This window comes from Crinia signifera, chromosome 5, assembly GCF_055691185.1.
Source record: "Crinia signifera chromosome 5, ASM5569118v1, whole genome shotgun sequence".
NCBI classification, from domain to species: Eukaryota; Metazoa; Chordata; class Amphibia; order Anura; family Myobatrachidae; genus Crinia; species Crinia signifera.
In genome coordinates, this window is record NC_139221.1 from 19,613,288 (window position 1) to 19,624,536 (window position 11,249).

The 11,249-nt window shown below is 48.2% G+C and overlaps 1 protein-coding gene across 1 annotated transcript in view; it reads right to left on the minus strand.

The window, feature by feature from the left end:
- Positions 1–9,918, minus strand: part of EXT1 (exostosin glycosyltransferase 1) — a 162,475-nt gene extending 152,557 nt beyond the window's left edge. Inside the window, exon 1 of the mRNA XM_083186724.1 lies at positions 7,958–9,918. Coding sequence (XP_083042850.1) covers positions 7,958–8,919 — 962 coding nt within the window. The 5' untranslated portion in view covers positions 8,920–9,918. The remainder of the gene's footprint in view (positions 1–7,957) is intronic.
- Positions 9,919–11,249: the final 1,331 nt, after the last annotated feature.

Below are 11,249 nucleotides of genomic sequence, written 5' to 3' on the forward strand. Positions count from 1 at the left end.
CATAGGAACCGAATCGGAGCTGGGCGCGATAGAACACAAAGCCTATGGCGGCTGCTTATTAGTGACCAAAAATTAAATGCTTCAATTTTGCTGGGATTTCCCTTGAAATTACTTTGATAATAAATTCTCAGAGGTTGGTGCGTGAAGCCGTGAAACACTGAAGTGGGCCAATAGAGAGGACAGCCAATAGCAACCAATCAGCTCCTACCTCTCATTTTATACAGTCTACTTGATAAATGCAACCTCAAATTTGATTGGTTGCTATGCTGACTTCACCATTTTCAATGCTTCACACACCCATCAACCCCCAGAATGCATAAGGTCCGTGGTGCCACTAGATCTCATTGAATGGATCACTACAATGGTAATTTAACCACTAGCAGATCTGCAGGCCACACATGCCGGTAAGTGGCTAGCTCTAGTCGGCACTCAAAGGGTTAATGCAAAAAAAAAAAAACACACCACCACAGCTAATAATAATCTATAGAATACTTGAGGCACTTTTCCGCACTGAGAATATTCACAGAACGCAGGCACTCATCAGCTGAGTTCAGCAAAATCTTTACAAGACAGCTGAAAAACAATCTCACTGGAAAGGCAAAAATAAACCATCGCACAGACGCTCGCAAAACTCGTCCCCAATTAGGTTTGAAATTAGGATTTAAAAAAAAATAAATAAAATTCTAATTTTACACTCCGAATTGAAAGCATGTATGGAAAGGCGGCCTAGATATGGCTGCGGGACTAGATCCTGTACGCTGCACAGTTACGCTCCTCAAGCATGAGGTATAAAAACTTCAATATATTCAGTTAGGAGGTTGCCATGACAATGGCTGGAGTTTCTCCCCCGATCCATATTCCGACCAGTAATCAGTATCAAATATTTTGAGACGCGCACACAGCAGAACAGACATTTGATCAATGCCTGCACTCTATTTAACTGCCTCATAGTTGTATCGGCTGATGGGCTTTACAAACAGATTCTGAAATACAGTTAAATGCTCCCCCCCCTAGAAACCCTTGGTTCATTTCTAAATTTTCCACCTTTTTCACGCCCTTGGGAAGTGAATAAAACCTCAGATTAGTGGGCGACTGCAAATAACTGTCACAGACCACCCAGCAAGTCACTTGTTCCAGGTCGCCCAACCGCTGCACAAGGAGAGTTCCCAAACGGTTGCTTTTTCCAGAGCACAATGGTCCAGAGTAAACGGCAGGTGAATGGTTTGAAAAATAACTCCGGAACAAAGCAACCAATTACAAAGACAATCTTTGTCTGCAATTATACCTATCAAGACCTTTAATCGTCTATATATGTTTAGGGACCGTTTGCCTCCGAAACACTGCCATCTGTTGGTAGCGAGTGAAACTACACCTCTTTCTCTCTCACACATGCAAAACACAGATGGTAGCAGACTAGCTTTCGAAGCTTTTGCTTTGAGCGGGCTTACAAGTTTGGTATATGATCTACTGAAAAAGGTCATTTATAACAGTAGTATTTTTGCTCTGGTGAGAACACTGGTCCTGTCTGGCGATATTACTTAATTTAGCATTTAGTGTGGGGCCGTGCATCGCTATGGCCCCTACCCATGGAGCGATGTGGGGGCATTTTCAAAGCGATCTATTTAGGTCGCTCAGAAAATGCCCTGAAATCTCCCAGTGTGTACGCCCCATAAGTTATCGCGTCACATGTGGATTTCTGAAAATGTTTATATTAAATAAAAAAAAAATTATACGGAGTGTTCATGGAACAGAGATAAGGTTTTATTTCCTAACCTCAGTAATTAAAGAAAAAAAAAAAAAAAAAAGACGATTCAAATTAAATAAATTGAGTGCCGGAATTCCAAAGGAGTTGGAACGCTAAACAGCAGCCTTGAAAGAAGCCAATCAGATTAGGAGCAGTTATGTTGTTGTGGCTTCGGTGCACACATGACCCCAATCAAATTAAATTAGCGGATGAACTTGCGAAGTGGCGCTCGCTGATTGGTGCTTGTCTCGGTAATCATTTACACAAGATACAACAGCACGGGAAATGCTTCAATTTAAATAGGTACTCTGTAAACACAGACAAGACTTCTAGCTCGGTAGGCTACTCCTAGGGGTCGTTCCTATTAGGCGCGGATGATTCGCGAATGCGCACTTTACGTTGGATGGAATTCGCCTAAAAGCTCTCGCACCTCCATAGGGTTGTAAGAGATCGTCTTAAATCGGGTGCTGCTGCCAGCATTTAAACACGTTGGAACATCACCTCGCACCCTTCGCAGCTAATTGGATCAACCCCAAAGTCACGCAAAACATTAAAATACAGAAAACTGCAAAAGCTGCAAACACGGTCAACATTGTCACCCATTGCAACGTTCCAACCCGGCTGCTCTAACTTCTCCCGATTCATAATGGACACAATGGTGCAGGAGGATGTTCTGCGGCCTTAATTAAGATACTCGCCGGTGGTATTTAGGAAACAATAGGTTTTGTTAAAGAGGAGGTGGAATGAAGTTAATCCCACTCCCCACAAAGACTTGGCGGGTGGTCTTAAAAAGTGACCTTTGACCCCGGTGTCTTGTAAGCAGCCCCGTGATGAAATGGACTTGTGTGATCCCGAAAGAGAATCCTAAACAGGCTTTAGGGTTAAGGGGTTCTATAAAGAACAACATGGGTCCGAAATCAGGTGTTAGCAAAGCAAAAAAAAAAAAAAAAAAGCACAACTGACAAAACCATGCTGTGCTGCAGGTGGGGCAGATGTAACATGTGCAGAGAGATTTAGATTTGGGCGGGGTGTTCAAACTGAAATCTGAATCTCTCTGCACATGTTCTATCAACCCTACCTGCAGTACAACACAGTTTTGCCCAGTTGCGTGCAGCCACAATTATTCTATAACCTTGTCTTGCCTAGTCACATGGTTTACACATACTCATTATGAATTCGCACGAGACCAGCCACCCCAACCCTACTCCAAGATACTAGAAATGAGCAGCAAGTAAAGCCGTCATTTCATTAAAATATCTATATTACTACCATACCATGATAACTGTAGCACACAGTACTGTACAGCGGGCTTCCATATGTAAGCAGGCAGTGTGTGACTGACAGCCTTGCACACCTGCTCCGGAGAAATGCTGCCTGGATTTACGCACCGTGCCAGCGATGTCAAAGCAACTCACTTGACGGGAGATTGGGAGCGATAAACAATATGGCTGCTTTTCACCCGATTCTGATGTATCGGGCTGAGAAAGCGGGTTAAAAGTGGCATATGTTTGACATACAGTCCCACGTGCAGTCCCGTGCGTATCGGATCAGAGCCAGCGATTGGACCTGCTGCGCGATGGAGCTGTGACATCAGAAAGCCTTCAGTAGGGGTGAATGGTAGATCACAAAAGGACGGCATGCGATACAGGGACTGTGCTATTTTGGTGGCCGAAGCACCAGGGGGAGCGAATGGACTTGGTCGAGGTCACCAGTACTGGAGATGGTCTGTGATGGACCCACCACTGTTCCTTCCTCACGAGTGCTGACACCAGTGTCTCGCCTCTGTGCCGCCACCAATAAGGGGAAAACATAAAAATGTGTTTGGGCTTGTGCTCAGCTGCTGGGGTGACCAAAGGACCCCACTGACCTCTGTGGTTTAGGTTCCCAACTAGCGCATTCCTTCACAAAACCCGTCCTAAAATAAAAGCCGTATCACTTACTCTGGCCTGGGACAGACCACAGCTCCTGGTGAAACGTTTTGTGTAACCCAGAGTGTGACTCGCAGCTGTGCTGCTCAATGAGCGAGCACTCCGCCAGGAAGCGGCAACCACAGACCCTGGGGTTTGGGAGATAAACCAGCTTCCCCCAGGATATACTGAACATAAACCTCCTGTTACTGGCAGTAGTCAACCAGACGGACGTTTCAAAGGGCTGGCAGAGATTTGGTCTGTGGGCAAACGCCTGTGACAAGTCCGCTCGGAATAGACGCCTGTTGCTATGGACTACGACGTGAACACTTACACGGTAGTCACATGGCCAGGAAGGCGGATAGGACTATATACAAAAAGTATGTGTCGGATAAGAACATTAAATATCTTACGTGATCTCAATTAATAACTGGCAGACTATTATCCTTTATATATATATATATATTATATATATATATATATATATATATATATATATATATATAAATAAAGCGTCACAAGGGATCCACAACACCCAGTTACTTAAACAAATCAGCAATACAATTAATCAATATCCACCCCATCCTCCGTTATCCTTAACCCCAGTGGTCCATGATAAAGCCCTCCTTGTTGCATTAATAATAATTTTGACAAAGTAACCTGCCATCTACCCTTTACCCTCTCCAACTACCCGAAACCTTTATTAATAACCCCCCTGCCCTCACCCACCACCCCACTATTACTCTCCGCTCGCTTTCAGCAAAGGAACAGATAATACATAAGTTCCCCTCTGAGCTCTAAAAGTGTCACTGCTCACCTCATACCAACCCGATCACAGAGTGATCTCTGATCAGTTCTCCCTGAGCACGTCGGAACTGTAGAATGCCAGGCCGCCTGCAAGCCATCCTGGCGCATACACAAGCCATCCGTCCAGCGATCGGACTTGTAGTGTCATTATGCAACTTATACTTAACGCATTTGCCAGTGGTTACAAAACATGGGCAGTACTCAGAATATATACGAAGATGCCCATCCCACCCCTGGTGTACAGGTGCTCTGAAATAAATGATTAACTTCCTCCCTCTGTTATTATGGCTTCCTTGACGTATAAGGTTACATTCTCACCAGCATGCAACAGGCAATTATTCCGTGAGAGATTTACATTGGTTATAGCTATGCTATGTAGAAGTCAGTATATATCAGGGCAGAATAAAAGCCCACCACATGACAATTGCACACGTTCATTTTACTTCTCCAAAATGCCGAGACAATGGGAAACCCCCATCATGCGCAGAATTCCCTCTCAGCTTCCCGGTCCTTCATTAGCTGCCAGTGACCTCATACACAGGGATCGGGAAGGGAGATTTATTGTTTATTTATAATGCACAACAAGGGTTCGGTGTCGCTTTCCAAGGGGAAAACCGACAAGACGCACAAGTACAGACAGTAATCTATAGTCACATACATACAGAATTACAGGGGGCAGAGGGCCCTGCTCGTATGAGCTTATAAAGGGAGGGATAGGTCAACACCATATGGTCGATATACCTGTCATGGTCAAAAAGTCAATGGGTCGACATGAGTTTTATACTTTTCTGTCCCGAATTGCGACGAAAGTCGACATGGACACCGAATCAGTGTACGCGAAGCTTTGGGCACGGTGCCTCGCTGCATTCACCATGCTTCCATCACACAATTATAAACTCCCTCCCTGCCCTTCCGGATGGTAGGGTATGAAATACCGCCTGTTCTGGAAAATAAACATGAAAAACTCAACCTTCCAATCCTGTCTACCTATTTCATGTGATTGGCCGTAGGCTGTGACATCATCTCTAAGTCTCCTGTGCTTTCAGGCGATCAATGACTGGTGTGCTATATAAGAGACATCCCCCTCTTCTGCCCAACACTTGTATAGGAGGTACGAAGCGCCGAAAGATGAGCAGAAATTGAATTACAAGGGTGGTGTAAGGAAAGGAGTTACAGTAAATAGATTACCAACATCAGAAATGGTTTAATGTTGACATCACCAGCGTCATTTATGACAACAGCGGAGAATAGCTGGATACGTCCTGATATAACTCCATTCCATTGTATGATACGGAACCCACAACGGCGACAGCAGCAGCATCTGCTACCGGTGGTCCGGTGCACCCAGGCTTGTATGCTACACCAGAGTGGTTAGTACGCACCCATGTGAAGATACCTGCTTCTTGTTACAGGAACTGATTTTATAAATCCCTTTCACTCCCGTTGGGTACAGTTGGCTGTTGTCACATCTGTGTGTTACAGCACCAATTCCCAGGTCCTTTGTCAGATAGATCCAGAGTGAGGGGGCCTTGGGGACACTGCACAATATGGTATGGAAACGCTAGTTTTAATTATGACCGTGCCTGCAGATTTAACACCTTCCGCCCAGGAGCATGCACTTCATAAAGAGCTGCGATATTAATATACATGTATTTTATCATATATATGTGCATCTAACCTACATTATAGACCTTTGCTCGCACCGTACACTCACAAAGATCTGTATTCTCCAGGTACGGTATACGGCACCTACATATGCGAAACTGACCCCAAAATGTCCCAATACAATGAAAAATAAAGTCACGTTATTACACAGGGAAAACCGCCACCACCACCAAGATCATAAAGCAGATTCCAAAGACCTATTCATTGACTACATATTAACTCTGACAGCATCAAAGAGCAGTCGGCCACTACACTAAACCCTTTATTGCCTGGTAGTATTCAGCTGACTGCAATACTACACACAGGTGTGAGGACTTCACAGGCACCGGAGAACACCGCTTGGCAATAGCTTGTGGCTCATTGTTCGCATTACAGGAAACGGCACAATTACCTTAACCGGCTTCCAGAAGGAAGGTTTTATTTATGTCTGATGCCGGCATTATCAGCGCAACTAATGTGTTTGATCAATTAAAGCAGATTACAGACCTTGAGGTTTGTGTAGAGTATTTATGACAATGGACGATGGAGTCAATATCCTTGCAGACTAAAATATAGATCCGCGCACAAGCCGGGAGAACGCTTCAATTTGGGAACAGCTGTTTGCCGAGAATTTTGCATGTTACGGTTAATGCAAATGAAAACGCAGAAGGGGGAATAGGGAGCGGATTTGACTAGAAGCTTGCAAAGCACGCTGGCACGGTGGACAGCAACACCAAGACATACCAGCTGGGGAAACAGGGGGAAGGGTTTAAATAGAAAAGCGCAAAACGAAGGTATGGCGAGATGTCAGGCTGACCTTTTCTGCGCCGGAGATCTGACAGCCTGCAGATAAGCAGGTGACTTATAACGCTGGTGTGGTGGTTTAATCCCAGAGGGAGTCAGATACAGTGTACATTATAGGATGTGTATCACAACACCGCACACTTAACTAACTCTGAGTATATCTATGACACAAGCCATCACCGTGTACAATAACTAAAGCTAGGACCGATTAAGGAGAACCCAGCAAATGGTCTGAATTGTGAACAATAAGGTAGGTCTGCACGGTATAACCACATGCACCATCGGATAGAGTTGCAGCTGGAGTTATCTAACGGAGACAGCGGTTACCCATCAATGAATGGGTGTGTGTGTACCATGCACCCTCCCCATTACAATAAACTGTCACTTTCCTAGTATACGTATAACCGGACACAGATCAAAGGATGGAAGCCCCACACACTGAACGGTATTATAAACAATATCGCTCATTTTGGCACTTCTGAGCGATATCGTTTAGTGTGTTGACTAGATTGTCAACACTGCATGTAAATCGCAAGGTGCTTGTGGCGTCTCTGAACGATATATCGTAGGTCAGAGCGCCCTGGCGATAATGTCCTTTATCGATATCATCTAGTGTGTATGGGGCTATAAGCCATTGATACGGATGTCACAGAACTATCCTACAGTATGTAATTGTATACTGTTCAAGCCACCGATCACCCCACAATCCCCCTCCCCATCTCTATACACTCGATACGCCCCTGGTAACGAGAAACACTTTTCGAGATGAACTGCTCCCTGACAGTCCATATCAATACACACTTCACAACAACAAAAAACCAAGAACCCTGCGGTGTCAAATCACAAAATCAATGGAAACATACACATTAAAAATCAATGCAGGTCTTTGGTTAAGCCGGTGGATACGTACAGAGAATACTGTACCCGGCAGATGTTCGCAGCATCTGTAGCAGAAGCAGCAAGGGTTGGGGACCCATTCTCTTGTCGTTACTATTAACATTTACTTCTATAGCACCAACATATTCCATCGCGCTGCTCGATAAGCACTTACTTCTCATATTCGGTGTTATCCTTGTCGCAGCGGGCGTCCTTGTGCTTCTGCCAGTCCTTGCCATGCTTGCAGGTGGTCAGGAGGACCACATCCTCGCCGTTGTGTACGTGATATAAGGCATTCCTGGTGTCCGACCCTATACCGGTCAGGTATCGCTTCCCTTTGAATACCAACATGTACTTCCTAATAGGAGGGATAGTGTTAAATCTCAGGAACCCCTTCTCCCCCCCTGTCCTGGGATGATCCTTAGAAAACAGAGGGATGGAGACGTCAAAGTTGGGGCGAAAGTTGTCCGCGCTAATGCTGGCCTTGGCCAACATGGCCTGGCCGATGTCGAAGCCCACGTCTTCAGTGTAGTCCGGCCAGGTACCGGAGTATAAATTAAAAATTAAATGGTTCCTACCGTTGTTCCACAGGTGCAAGTTCTGGACTTTGGACTTGAGGTTGTGCACATACTGGGGGGACAGCTGGTCCCTGTCTAGTGTGTCCAGGCTGAGGATGAAGAGGCAGGCCTGGCTGGGGTCAGAGGTGTAGTACCTGGAGCCCTCGATGGCCGATAGGATGTTCTGGTAGCTCTCGGAGATCTTGTCCCCCTTCTGCTGGGGGTAGGTGTACACCTTGAAGCCATTCCTCTTGCACAGGGAGAAGTCAAAGCAGGACTCCATGCGGCACCTCTTGCCCTTGTAGACACTGGAGTTAGCATCCCTCTTCTGCCTGGGGGAGCCCTGGCCATTGTAGTCCTCGCTCTCGGCCTGCTCCCAGGGGATGAAGGGCAGCAGGGTATCCGGGAAGCGTGGCCACGGCTGCTCAGCTGCAGAGCCCCTAGGCGGCGGCCCATTCCGCCTGCGCTCCGCACCCCTGCGGCTCCGCGACGCGCTCAGCTGCAGCCCCCCGAGGTAGAAGAGCAGGACGAGGCAGGCGCCGGCGGAGAGCAGGGTGAAGTAGCGTTGTTTGGCCTGCATGTGTCCGGTCTGGCTCTGGGTGCTGGAGGAAAGTGCCCCGGTGGTGGCCGCTCTCAGCTCCGCTCCGCCATCTGCCGCCTGCCCGGGACCAGGTCAAACGCTCGGCTCCCACCTTCTGCGGATTCCGCAAGCTGCTCCAGCGCATGGGGGCGACGGGTCTAACAACTTTCTCCCCGCCTGTCTTTCATCGTGAGCCGGGGAGAGGCGAGGGAAGGACCGGGGGAGGGCAGGCAGGGAACGCGGAGAGGGAAGACCGGGACAGCGGGGAGGGAAGATCGGGGAGAGGGCAGGTCGGGATTTAAAGGGACGCGCAAATTTAAAGGGACCGTGGAGCCCAGACGGGGCGGCCGCAGGGATCCCGATCAGCTGCAGCAGGGAGACGCCGGGCTGCCCGGATCCTTCATCGGCCGCACTCCCAGCAACTTTCCCCGAGCTAGTAGCGGCAGCCCCCGGCCAGGGGAGAGCTTGGAGGTAACGTACAGCAGGACGGATCCCCCCCACCCCCCCAGGACACCGGCTCACAGGGCTCTTACATGTCCGTGCCGGAGCCCGGTAGCCTGACAAATCCCTGCATGGCTCTGCATGCCCGCTCCGGGTGCCCGCCGGGGCTCAGTCTCCTGGGGGAGGAGGCTGGGGAACGTCGGGGTGCTGGGGATCCCGCGATGGAACGTCGGGGTGCTGGGGATCCCGGGATGGAACGTTGGGGTGCTCAGTGTTTTAGGATGGAACGTTGACGGCGGCTGGGCTCAGGCTGTGGAACGTTGGGATCCTCAGTGTTCTATGATGGAGCGCTGGCAGCGGCGGCTGGGCTCAGACTCTGGCTGTGGAGCGTTGGGGAGCCTCAGGGGATCGTGGCCGGCGGAGATGTACGCCGGAGGGTCGGGGCCGGCCGGGCTCTGAGCTTCCCCCGGTCCCGATCGCTCTCACACTAGTCTCACACACATTCCATTCCCCGCACGGCAGCTGTGACCTCATCTATCCACGCAGCCTGCTCTCCCATTGGGTGTGCGTCACGTCCGGGGCGGGAGGGGCTTCCGCTGCACCCTGCCAGAGCCAGACCCCTCATCACACAGCACTGACTGGGGCTGGGAGAACCAGGATACCATCCTCTCCAAACCTGGGGTGGAACTACAAGGCCCAGTACTCCTCTCTCCAGCCAAATACACTCTAGGGCCTGTGGTGTGTGGCTGCTGGGACTTGTAGTTCCACAACAAAGACTTGTGGTTAGCATTGCTGCCTGACAGCACAGAGGTCCTGGTCCAATGGTCCATCTAGGGATTGATATTGGAAGCCCACCATCAGCTGTGCTACAGCAATCACGTTTTCCGATATGATGGTAACTAACCATCGCATTAAAAGAAATCGATAGAAAAAAAGAAATCAGCTGCACGTTCTGATTGGCTCACGGGCCAGTCAGTCAAAGAAAATGGATTACCATCGATAGGTAAAAGTATCGATGATCTTCCACCACATACTTTATTACTATCGATGGCTGGTTGCAGTATTGCCATCGATGGAAACCATCGCTGGCAACTGCACTGATGGCCATCCCTAGGGAATGGATTGGTGGGTGCAAGCATCAGAACATCATTGAATGTTTACCATTTGATGGCGTCAAACGTCAGAATACTGCCATCGACTTCTAAAAACATCCAATTAAAAACATCAGTGGTTTCAAGCCATTGTGTTCCAATGTCAGTTTGATCAATGTCTGTGTGGAGCTTGTGTGTTCTCCCTGTGTTTACACAGGTTTCCTGTGCGTGCTCCGGTGTCCTCCCACAAGCTTAAAAACATACTGCTGGCGACAAAACACAAAGTAATAATTACCCTGGTGTGTATGTGTGTCCGTGGGAGAGGGAATATACAGTAGATTGTAAGCTTAAAGGGGTAGATGTGAATTCTTATTTACAGCGCTGCAGAATATGTGGGCGCTATATAAATGTTAAATAATAACGGTGCGCACACACAGGGGCGATTTTGTGCAGAATCGCAGGAAATATGGTCGCTAAGCGACCATATTGCCCGCAATGGGAGTGTGCACCGGCGATATATCGCCGGGTGCGCGCTCCCGTTTTTGCTCCTGTGGTGATCGCTGGTCGCAGGAACATGCTCCCGCGACCAGCTGATTACCACTGCCGGGCTCCCCCCCCCCCCCCATCTCTGGTCACTGATGTAAAGTAGAAACTGAGCAATATATTGCTCAGCCATATATTGCTCAGAAATATATGGCTGAGCAATATATCTCCCCGTGTGTACACAGCATTAGTTTATTGAATAAGCAAGCTGCCACTCGTTGTTCCACACAATCTAATCTGTACATTCCGGTTGCT